At 38.5% G+C, this 12,949-nt stretch overlaps 1 protein-coding gene across 3 annotated transcripts in view; it reads left to right on the top strand.

Annotated features, from left to right (window-relative positions):
• ACER3 (alkaline ceramidase 3) overlaps nucleotides 1-12,949 on the top strand; it is a 169,488-nt gene that overhangs the window by 91,534 nt on the left and 65,005 nt on the right. For 2 of the 3 annotated variants that reach the window (XM_082749587.1, XM_082749588.1), the window contains exon 3: nucleotides 12,400-12,452. The exons of the other annotated variant lie outside the window; for it this stretch is intronic. In XM_082749587.1, the coding sequence (XP_082605713.1) occupies nucleotides 12,400-12,452 (53 nt within the window). The remainder of the gene's footprint in view (nucleotides 1-12,399; nucleotides 12,453-12,949) is intronic. 3 annotated transcript variants of the gene reach the window in all.

Genomic DNA, 12,949 nt, shown 5'->3' with positions numbered 1-12,949 from the left:
ATTTGACAATCTGGAAGAAATGGATGCATTCCTAGAAACATATAAACTACCACAACTGAACCAGGAAGAAATAGAAAGCCTGAACAGACCCATAACCAATAAGGAGATTGAAACAGGGATGCCTGGGTGGCTCAGTTGGTTGGACGACTGCCTTCGGCTCAGGTCATGATCCCGGAATCCCAGGATCGAGTCCCGCATCAGGCTCCCAGCTCCATGGAGAGTCTGCTTCTCCCTCTGACCTTCTCCAAGCTCATGCTCTCTCTCACTGTCTCTCTCTCAAGTAAATAAATAAAATCTTTAAAAAAAAAAAAAAGAAAGAAAGAAACAGTCATCAAAAATCTCCAAACAAGCAAAAGTGCAGGGCCAAGCGGCTTCCCGGGGGAATTCTACCAAACATTTAACGAAGAACTAATTCCTATTCTCCTGAAACTGTTCCAAAAAATAGAAATGGAAGTAAAACTTCCAAACTCATTTTATGAGGCCAGCATCACCTTGATCCCAAAACCAGACAAGGATCCCATCAAAGAAGAGAGCTATAGACCAATATCCTTAATGAACACAGATGCAAAAATTCTCACCAAAATACTAGCCAATAGGATTCAACAGTACATTAAAAGGATTATTCACCACGACCAAGTGGGATTTATTCCAGGGCTGCAAGCTTGGTTCAACATCCGCAGATCAATCAATGTGATACAACACATCAATAAAAGAAAGAACAAGAACCATATGATACTCTCAATAGATGCTGAAAAAGCATTTGACAAAGCACAGCATCCCTTCCTGATCAAAACTCTTCAAAGTGTAGGGATAGAGGGCACATACCTCCATATTATCAAAGCCATTTATGAAAAACCCACTGCAAATATCATTCTCAATGGAAAAAACTGAAAGCTTTTCTGCTAAGGTCAGGAACACGGCAGGGATGTCCATTATCACCACTGCTATTCAACATAGTACTAGAAATCCTAGCCTCAACAATCAGACAACAAAAGGAAATTAAAGGCATCCAAATTGGCAAAGAAGAAGTCAAACTATCACTCTTCACAGATGTTATGATACTATATGTGGAAAACCCAAAAGACTCCACTACAAAACTGCTAGAACTTATACAGGAATTCAGTAAAGTGTCAGGATATAAAATCAATGCACAGAAATCAGTTGCATTTCTCTACACCAACAACAAGACAGAAGAAAGAGAAATTAAGGAGTCAATCCCATTTACAATTGCACCCCAAACCATAAGATACCTAGGAATAAACCTAACCAAAGAGGCACAGAATCTATTCTCAGAAAACTACAAAGTACTCATGAAAGAAATTGAGGAAGACACAAAGAAATGGAAAAATGTTCCATGCTCCTGGATTGGAACAATAAATATTGTGAAAATGTCCATGCTACCTAAAGCAATCTACACATTTAATGCGGTTCCTATCAAAGTACCATCCATCTTCTTCAATGAAATGGAACAAATAATCCTTAAATTTATATGGAACCAGAAAAGACCTCGAATAGCCAAAGGAATATTGAAAAAGAAAGCCAAAGTTGGTGGCATCACAATTCCGGACTATTACAAAGCTGTCATCATCAAGACAGCATGGTACTGGCACAAAAACAGACACATAGATCAATGGAACAGAATAGAGAGCCCAGAAATAGACCCTCAACTCTATGGTCAACTAATCTTCGACAAAGCAGGAAAGAATGTCCAGTGGAAAAAAGACAGCCTCTTCAATAAATGATGCTGGGAAAATTGTACAACCACATGCAGAAAAATGAAATTGTACCATTTCCTTACACCACACACGAAAATAGACTCAAAATGGATGAAGGACCTCAATGTGAGAAAGGAATCCATCAACATCCTTGAGGAGAACACAGGCAGCAACCTCTTCGACCTCAGCCACAGCAACATCTTCCTAGGAACATCGCCAAAGGCAAGGGAAGCAAGGGCAAAAATGAACTATTGGGATTTCATCAAGATCAAAAGCTTTTGCACAGCAAAGGAAACAGTTAACAAAACCAAAAGACAACTGACAGAATGGGAGAAGATATTTGCAAATGACTTATCAGATAAAGGACTAGGGTCCAAAATCTATAAAGAACTTAGCAAACTCAATACCCAAAGAACAAATAATCCAATCAAGAAATGGGCAGAAGACATGAACAGACATTTCTGCAAAGAAGACATCCAGATGGCCAACAGACACATGAAAAAGTGCTCCATATCACTCGGCATCAGAGAAATACAAATCAAAACCACAATGAGATATCACCTCACACCAGTCAGAATGGCTAAAATCAACAAGTCAGGAAATGACAGATGCTGGCGAGGATGCGGAGAAAGGGGAACCCTCCTACACTGTTGGTGGGAATGCAAGCTGCTGCAACCACTCTGGAAAACAGTATGGAGGTTCCTCAAAATGTTGAAAATAGAACTGCCCTATGACCCAGCAATTGCACTACTGGGTATTTAACCTAAAGATACAAACATAGTGATCCGAAGGAGCACATGAACCCGAATGTTTATAGCAGCAATGTCCACAGTAGCCAAAGTATGGAAAAAACCTAGATGTCCATCAACAGATGAATGGATCAAGAAGATGTGGTATATATACACAATGGAATACTATGCAGCCATCAGAAGAAATGTAATCTTGCCATTTGCGACAACATGGATGGAACTAGAGCGTATCATGCTTAGCGAAGTAAGTCAAGCAGAGAAAGACAACTGTCTTATGATATCCCTGATCTGAGGAAGTGGAGATGCAACATGGGGACTTAAGGGGGTAGGAGAAGAATAAATGAAACAAGATGGGATTGGGAGGGAGACAAACCATAAGACTCTTAATCTCACAAAAGAAACTAAGGGTTGCTGGGGGGAGGGGGGGTTGGGAGAAGGGGGGTGGGGTTATGGACAATGGGGAGGGTGTGTGCCCTGTCGAGTGCTGTGAAGTGTGTAAACCTGGCAATTCAGAGACCTGTACCCCTGGGGATAAAAGTATATGTTTATAAAAAATAAGAAATTTAAAAAATCCATATTCATAAATAAAGTCTTTAGTAAAATAAACTGTAATTAATAAACTAATTTTGGTGAGGCTTTAAAAATTGTTTTTTTGCTTTTGTGACATATTGAGATTTTTAGCTAGTAGGGTTTTTATTCCCTTTTTCCCCATTAAAGCACATAAAGTACATCATAGTTGTCAGTACGATGTCAGTACGATGAAGTATTTTAAGAGACTCAGTTATCACTGTTAAACCTCTTGTCTCATTTCCTGTTATATATATTTGAAGTAATCTCTACACCAAGCGTGGGGCTTGAATTCACAACTCCGAGGTCAGGGGTTCCGTGCTCTACCAACTGAGCTAGCCAGGCACCTGTCATTTTCTTTCTAATATTTTTATGTATGTGGAGAGCACCTGGGTTAAGCAGTGATTAGGGGCAAGGTGATCAAAATGCTTCCTGAACTTTGTTTTGATTTCTTGTGAAATGTCGGTATATAGCTGGGTTTCCCATCTGGCTCACATTAGAGGCATGCTTTCAGGCATCCTAGTTTATTTTTCTCCTTCCCTTTGCCTACCACCTCCTGCCCTTGTTTCCTTTGCCACAGATTTCCTTAGATTCTGGTCGCAAAACCACAGTTTCATTCTTGACTAGTCCCCTTCCTCCTCTCAGAATTCCCACATCCCTTCATTAGCCAAGTCTTCAGGTTCTATCTTTGTGATCTCTAGAACAGACTCTTTCTTTCCATTTTTGTTGTCATCGTTCTAATTGAGAACCTGTATTTTCTCTCACCTAGATTTCTCCTTACTAACATCACAGGTGGCATGGGACACCATGCATTTTTTCCTGAGTAAAAGTTCTGTTCCCTTGGACACATGCTGCCCTACAACTTTATCAAAATTCTGATATTTCTCTTAATTGCTTCCAGGAGTAGGTGTGACACAAGGAAAGACTTTAGGGCAGACAGACTTTGTTTCTATTCTTAGCTCTGCCACTTATTAGCTATTTGATGTTTCCAAACATTACTTTCTTTTCTCTGTACAACAATAGGAATAATAATGTGGGACTACCTTGTAGATCTTTTGAAAGTTTGGAGGTAGAGTATATATAGTACCATACCTGGCACTGGTATTACAGGTGCAAACTAAAAAACACTATATATGCTACCACCTCACTTCTCTGCCTTATTTTCTCTTCCTCTCTGATACTCACTCCAGTCCTATTGAATGAAATGCTTATTCCTAAATATTATCCACATCTCCAAACCTCTACTCAAACTATACGTATGTTCTCCACATGCATGTTCTCCCTCACCTTATCTGTCTGCAGATCTCTCTTAATTTCTATCTCAAATTTCACCTTGTGAGGTAAGCCTTTCTGTTCTTATTGTCCACATTCTACCCAAATAACATTTTTTCCCCTCTTTGGCCTCGTTTCTCATATTATTTTCTTAATTCAGGGACATTCCTTACCACCCTCTACTACCAATTTACATACTCTGATGGGAAGTGCTGGATCATTGAGGAGGAAGGGAAAAAAAAGTCAACCAATTAGCAAGTCCTTAATAAGTGTTCTTTATATTTTCAGCACTGTGTTAGGTTCTGGAGATTCCTTGTTGGTTTTTTTAATTTTTAAAGATTTTTATTTATTTGACAGAGAGTGACACAGCAAGAGAGGGAACACAAACAGGTGAGTGGGAGAGGGAGAAGCAGGCTTCCTGCTGAGGAGGGAGCTGTTGTGGGACTTGATCCTAGGACCCTTGATGACTGAGCCACCCAGGTGCCCTGATTCTGGAGATTCTTTAGTGAACTGTAGAGACCTGGACCATGCCTTTATGAATTTTAGAATTTAGTAGTGATCTTTGGCTTTTGATGCTCAGGAAAATCTTTGGCATGCCTTTAAAATACAGATAACAGAGTATGCACCAAATCAGGAGTTTCTAGAATAGGTGCCTCTAGGTAAAATAGAGTTCTCCAAGTCTAGTAACTACTGGCCTAGCCAAACATTATTTCTTACATGCCTAGAATTGTTATCTTAATGAGGAGGAAGCAGAGGAAGATTTGGCTTAGGAGGTGACATTTAATATAGATAAGGGATATACCCTGACTGAAGTATTAAGTGTATCGAATGTACTCATGGTTCATAAAAATAATTATATATATACACACACACATTTCTATATACACACACACATATATGTGGATATAGATATCAAAATGTTAGGAATGGTGGGCTGGGGCACCTGGGTGGCTCTGTCAGTTAAATGTCTTCCCTTGGCTCAGGTCATGATCTCAGTCATGGGATCGAGCCCCACATTGGGCTCCCTGCTCAGCTTCTCCCTCTCCCTCTGCCTGCTACTCCCCCTGCTTGTACTCTTTCTCCGTCAAATAAATAAATAAATAAAATCTTTAAAAAAAAGAGAGAGAGAGAGATGGTGATTTTGAGTAGAACATACACAGTTTATTATTCTTTAAACATTTCTGAAGTTTGAAAGTATTTCAAAAGAAGAAGCTAATAGGAATGAACAAAAATTAATTGGGTCTAGAAATTGTGTGAGATTTCATTTTTTAAAGGTTTGTTTTGTTTTGTTTAGTAATCTCTACACTCATTGTGGGGCTCAAATTCACTACCCCAAGATCAGTAGTCTTGTGCTCTTCCAACTAAGCCAGCCATGTGCCCCAAAGTTGTATAACATTTCAATAAGCAGAGACGTAGATTATAGGATTGATGGCAGGGTGTAAGTATTCCAGGCTGAAAGGACAGTGTAATCACAAGACCAGCAAAGGTAGAGAAGACTAGAAGTTGATAGTATGAGGTAAGAAATCAGTCAGGTAAGCAGTCAGGTGTGACTGAACTACAAGTTGCAATAAAAGAAATGAGTGGAGCCAGATTATGAAGCTCCATGTATGCCTTGCAAGTTTAGTCTTTATCATTTAAACTAGTGGTTGCCAAGTAGAATGCTCATAGCCCAAGTAGTAAGGAAAATGATCTGTTGAAGTATACCAAGAAAATTTTGTAACTTCTGTTTGAATATATGTTACCTCTTTTTTACCTCATCTAAATTTCTATTTTATGTGTTTTAAAAAATATGTATATACAGTTTACAAATAAATATCATATATGGGATTGCTAAAAATTTTTTTTATCAAAGTTGAGAGACCACTCCTTTAGACATTTTCCTGTATTGTAATTATAGCAATATCTTTAAAAATGCAAAACTAACTAGTCCCTGTATGTATGCATGTGTATATGTGTGTATACATACATTTGGGTATATGTTTATAGGCTTTTAACAAATTAGTCTTTAGGATAAAGTCCAAATCTGAATCAGATTTTTTTAAAAAGATTTTATTTATTTATTTGACAGAGAAACCACAAGTAGGCAGAGAGGCAGGCAGGGGGGGAGGGGAAGCAGGCTCCCTGCTGAGCAGAGAACCTGATGGAGGGCTGGATCCCAGGACCCTGGGATCATGACCTGAGCTGAAGGCAGAGGCTTTAACCCACTGAGCCACCCAGGCACCCTGATTGAGAAGAGCTTTTAAAGTCACACTTAAATCTGATTCAGAGGGCTCCTGGGTGGCTCAGTGGGTTAAAGCCTCTGCCTTCAGCTCAGGTCATGATCTCGGGGTCCTGGGATCGAGCCCCGCATCGGGCTCTCGGCTCTGCAGGGAGCATGCTTCCCCCGCACCCCTGCCTGCCTCTCTGCCTACTTGTGAATTATGTTAAATAAATAAATAACATCTTTTTTTTTTAAGATTTTATTTATTAATTTGACAGAGAGAAATCACAAGTAGACGGAGAGGCAGCCAAAGAGAGAGAGAGGGAAGCAGGCTCCCCGCTGAGCAGAGAACCCAACGCGGGACTTGATCCCAGGACCCTGAGATCATGACCTGAGCCAAAGGCAGCGGCTTAACCCACTGAGCCACCCAGGCACCCCATGAATAACATCTTTTATTTTTTTTTTTTTAAAGATTTTATTTATTTATTTGACAGAGAGAGATTACAAGTAGGCAGAGAGGCAGGCAGAGAGAGAGAGGAGGAAGCAGGCTCCCCTCTGAGCAGAGAGCCCGATGCGGGACTCGATCCCAGGACCCTGAGATCATGACCTGAGCCGAAGGCAGCGGCTTAACCCACTGAGCCACCCAGGCGCCCGAATAACATCTTTTAAAAAATAAATAAATAAAACCTCTTTTCAGTCTACTGCCTACAAATCATACCAGTCTACTCACTGCATCCCTATTTCAGCATTGTTCATGGTGTAAGCCAAGGTCTTTCAGTTTTTTTAATGCACTACCTTGTCTTTACATCTGCAGGATGCTTCTACATAGAATGATCTCATTTGTTTTAAAAAAAAAATCCTTTTACTTGCTTAACTCCAGTTTACTCTTCAAGCCCTATCTTATTTGTTACTTCCCACGGTAGCCCTCTTCTGACTCCCCAGATGGGGTTATAGCCCCTGTGTATAGACTCCCAAGTTCTGAAAAGGCCACTTTCATATTTTTAATGGCTTAAAGTTCTGAGGACAGGAACCTTATCTTTCTTGTTCACTCATTTATCCCAGAGGAAATGCTTGGAATGTTGTTGATCGCCCAGTAAATATTTGTTCAAAAGGAAATGGGCTTGTGTAGCAGCATTAGTGGTGGGATTGCAAAATGGTATAGCCACTTTGGAAGACAGCTTGACAGTATTTTACAAAATTAACTATGCTCTCACCATATGATTCAGCAGTCACACTTCTTGGTATTTACCTAAAGGGTTGAAAGCTTATCTTCACAGAAATACCTGCACTTAGGTGTTTATAGCAGCTTTATTTACAAGGCTGTGCTTGGAAGCAACTTAGATGTCCCTTAGTAGGTAAGTGAATAGGTAAACTGTTAGACCTTTAGATAATGAAATATTTATTCAGTGCTATAAAGAAGTGAAGTATCAAGCAATGAAAAGACAAGAAGGAACCTTAAATGCCTATTACTAAGAGAAAGAGTACTTATTGCTAACTGAAAAAGCTACATACTGTATGATTCCAAGTATATAATATTCTGCAAAAGGCAGAACTATGGAGACAGTATAAAAAGATCAGTGGTTGCCAGGGTTCAGATAGAAAGAGAGATGGAGGGGCACCTGGGTGGCTCGGTGGGTTAAAGCCTCTGCTTTCAGCTCAGGTCATGATCCCAGGGTCTTGGGATTGAGCCCTGCATTGGGCTCTTTGCTTAGCAGGGAACCTGCTTCCCCCCCAACCACTGCCTCTCTGCCTACTTGTGATCTCTGTCTGTCAAATAAATAAATAAAATCTTTAAAAAAAAAAAAAGATGAAATGGCAAAGCAAAGAGAATTTAGGGTAATGAAACTATTCTGTATAATGATGAATACAAGTCATTATAAATTTGTCCATATCCAATAGTGAACCATAAAATGTAAGCTGTGGATTTTGGGTGATAATGATATACCAATGTAGGTACGTTAGTTGTAACAAATGTACCATTGTGGTAAGGGATCTTGATAGTGAGGGAGGCTGTGCATGTGAGGAGGTAGGGTTTGTATGGAAAATCTTTGTACCTCAATTTTGCTGTGAACCTAAAACTGCTTTTTTAAAAAACCATTAAAATATAGGCAAATCTATAATATAGAACATTCTACAAGAAAAAAAGAGAGGGGTATGCAGCCATCATTTAGGGAAATGCTAATCAGAACCACAGTGAATACCACTTCAATACATTAGGATGGCTATAATCAGAAAGACAGCCAATAACAAGTATTGGGAGGATGTGGAGGAATTAATATATTGCTCATGGGAGTGTAAAATGATACAGCTGCTTTTGAAAAACACTTTGGCATTTCTTCACAATGCTAAACACAGAGTTAACATATGACCCACAAATTCCACTCCTAGGTATATATGCCCAAGAAATATGAGACCAAGTCTTTACAAAAACTTGTATGTGAATGTTCATAGAAGTGTTATTCAAAATGTGGGAAAAAACCTAGATGTCTATACTAGCTCATAGCTAGTACCAGAATACCATAGCTTGGGTGGCTTGAACAACAGACATTTATCTTCCACAGTTCTGGAGTCTGGAAAGTCCAGCATTAAGGTACTGGCTGATTTAGTTCCTGGTGAGATATTGGCTTGCAGCTGCCTTCTCCATGTCCTCACATGACTCATGCAGGAAGATTGAGAGTGTGGTCCAATCTTTTCCTCGTCTTCTAAGGACACTCATCCCATCATGGGGCCCCACCTTCATGACCTCATCTAAATCTAAATGAACCTAAAACTGCTTTTTTAAAAAACCATTAAAATATAGGCAAATCTATAATATAGATTACCATCTAAATCTAATTACCTTCATTGTGTGTGTGTGTGTGTGTGTGTGTGTGTGTTTAAAGATTTTATTTATTTATTTGACAGAGTGAGAGAACACAAGCAGGGGCAACAGTGGGGAGAAAGAGAGGTAGAAGCAGACTCCCTGCCAAGCTGGGAGCATGATGTGGGACTCAATCCCAGGACCCTGGGATCATGACCTGAGCCCATGGCAGACGCCTAACCATCTGAGCCACTCAGGCGCCCCCCTAATTACCTTCTAAAGGTAATTATATACATGCTATAATATGAATGAGCCTTGAAAATATGCTGAGTGAAAGAAACCAGACAGAAAAGATTGCATATTGTATGATTCTATTTATATGAAAAGTCCAGAACAGGCAAGTCTATAGAGATAGAAAATACATTAGTGGTTGTCTAGGGTTGAAGAGTAGGGAGTTTTGAAGAGAAATAGGGAGTGACTACAAATAGGTATGAAATTTCTCTTTGGGATGATGAAACTGTTCTAAAATTAGATAATGATGATGGTTGCACAGTCTGAACATTTAAGAACAATTGAATTGCGCACCTTAAATAAATTAATTTTATAGTATGTGAATTATCTCAATAAAGCTGATAAATTTTAGCAAAAATCGTTGGCTTACTTTAAAGTGAGAAAACATTGAGTAGAGAAAGATGATGCTCTTCTATTACATCTCTTCGCATTCTTAAGTAGATTGTTGAAGTAAATTGTAGAGAACTCTGAAAGTCAGGCTTTTAATGATATATAATAAAGAGTACAAGAGAATATTTGAAAAGGTTTGTACCAAAACAGTTCTTGAGTAGAGCACAATTAAGTGGCCAGTCTGCTTTTCAGAATGAGTAGTCATCCCACTGCATTTTAAATTTTTTTTTATTTCATAGTATATTATGTGACTTTAACTCACAGAGTTTGTGGACTTCCCCCTCCCTTGCATTAATTTGTCCACCTTTGCACTTTCTAATATCTTCTTTGAAAAAGAGACATCAACCATTCTGCTTCTTTTTTTTTTTTTTTTTAAGATTTTATTTGTTTGAGGGAGAATGAGCGAGAGAGAGAACACAAGCAGGGGCAGAGGGAAAGGGAGAAGTGCAGTAAGCCCAATGTGGGGTTCAATCCCAGAACCTTGGAATCATGACCTGCTAAAGGCAGATGCTTAACTGACTGAGCCACCTACCCCTGCTTCCTCATTTCTTTAGTAAAATGAGTGCAGTAACTGTTTACTGTCATCTGTCATCTCATGTTAAACAGCAAAAATAATGTGATAATATATTTAGTGGGTTTGTTGTTGTTGTTGTTGTTGTTGTTGTTGTTGTTGTTTTTAAAGCAGGAATAATGGAACACTCTTGGTTTCTGCTCAAGTCATGATCTCAGGGTTGTGAGATTGGGCCCTGTGTTGGACTCTGTGCTCAACTTGGAGTCTCAAGGTTCTCTCCCTTTTCCTCTGACCCTTCTTATTGCGCTCTCTCTCTCTCAAATAAGTAAATCTTTAGGAAAAAAAAAAAAAAGTAACAAGGGATACATGGGTGGCTCAGTCGGTTAAGTGTCCAATTCTTGGTTCTGGCTTAGGTCATGATATTCGGGTGATGGTCTCAAGCCTGTCCCAGACTCCACACTCACCTTGGAGTCTGCTTGAGATTCTCTCCTTCTTCCTCCTCTTCTCTGCCCCCTACTGGTGTTGCACGTGCATGCTCTCATAATTAATTAATTAATTAATTAATTGAAATCTTTTTTGGAAAGTAAGAGTACAAATTATTTGGTGACACCTCCATTTACCATGTGTGTTGGGCCAACTCTTATACATCCTTAAGGCTAACTTCCATGTTTTTTTTTCTTTGTCTTTCATAAGTGCCCTCTACTGTGCTCCCATGGTACTCTGTATATCTCTTTATCATATCTCTACCTACTGGCTTCTTCTCTGCCTGTCTCTTCCATTAGACTAGATGCTTCATTAAGGCAAATGATTGGATCTTATCTTTGTACTGTAACTGAGTTTGGCAAATAGGATTTGTTGTTTGTTGAATTTAACTTAATGTGGAACCCTTTTTGCTAGTTGTAATAGGGACCGATACTTGGTTAGCTAATTTTTAAAAATTCAAAACAGAATTATTATAAAATTATGTATATACCTACCTTAAATTTTTATTTTATTAAAACATAGTTATATAATCTTTGACAATTATTTGATATATGACATGGTCTTGGGATCCTAATTATAGTTTTACTTAGATTTTCTTTCATTAAAAAATAGAAGTTTAAAAAACCCTAAAATGAAAGTTTATTTAAAATAGAGGCACTTGGGAAGAACTTGGAGAACTAAATATGGAATCTTTAGATTTTTACTATTTTTTTTCTCAATCTAACAGGTGTCTTACCCACAGTTAATTCAATAGCAGTATTTATTAGCAACTCACTTTTATTGAGTCTGTTTTAAGCATTTTAAATAGTTTTTGTAGAAACAAGAGCTCACTTTGCAGTCATATTTCTGATAACTAAATGTGGTGGCATTAACAGGTTTGGGAACAAACATAACTCTCTAGCTCTTAGTAAGTATATACAATTCAACAATTCAAAAGTATACAATTCAGCTATTTGGATAAAAGTACTAGAGTAGCTAACTAGCTATAATCATCATCCTGTAATATTGAAGCTGCAAATCTTATCGTGAGAGGCAGACAGTCTCTCCTTTGCTGTCCTGTCTACCGCTCCCTTGCAGTGTAGTCAACAAACTTCTGTCTCTGTTAAAATAAAAAAAGGCTTATCCTGAGTATCAGGTAGTATATTTTACAGAAAGAATGGAAAATACTGTTTAATCCAATGAATCCACTTAGTGGAGGGAATTTATGAGAATTTATACTATACTTGGTTTTTTTTCCTATACCAGAATTTCATCAATTATAGAACTTACTCAGAGTCTGCTGTACTCTGCTATAGATTTTATAAATTTTGTTCTTAAAATTCAGTGCTTTGCATTGTCTTACTATCTTCTCACATAACTCTGGCCAGCCCCAAAGAATTTTATGCTAATCGTCTTTTTTTATTTGTTTGTTTTAATTTCAGTGGTAGGAATGGGATCCTGGTGCTTCCACATGACTCTGAAATATGAAATGCAGGTCAGTAATGACAAAATTAACTAAATGCTTATTTCTCTTCACCCAGAGACACTTAAGATTTGAGGAAACAGTACATTACTAGAGGGTGCTATTGAGATAAGAGACTGAAGGGGAAAAAGGGATTACATCTCTGGAGCTTTTACTTCAGGCCAGAGGATTGAAATTGACTAAGTGGAATAAAGAGGAGAGCAAATAAGTTAGTTGCCCATGGAGAAAACAAGTGAGAGCACTATAGGTTTTGACCTCCTCTGTGCAAACATATGTATAATGTTAGCACAGGATTAGGGAGTAGAGACACCTGGAGACATTTTAAAAAGACAGTTCACTAAGATAATATATTCTTTGATGCCTATTTTTCCTCGTGTCTCTTTTATGGCATCCCTTTGAATGGATGGTTCCTTTAGTTAGCAAAGTTTTAGAGCTATGCAAGGATTTTTATTTACTGTCCTTACTCTCGGAGGCCATACATATCTAGTTCTCAGTCTTTTGACCTTTTT

Source organism: Mustela nivalis (assembly GCF_964662115.1).
Source record: "Mustela nivalis genome assembly, chromosome: 9".
In the NCBI taxonomy this organism is placed as follows: Eukaryota; Metazoa; Chordata; class Mammalia; order Carnivora; family Mustelidae; genus Mustela; species Mustela nivalis.
This window is presented reverse-complemented; position numbering and strand designations above follow the sequence as displayed.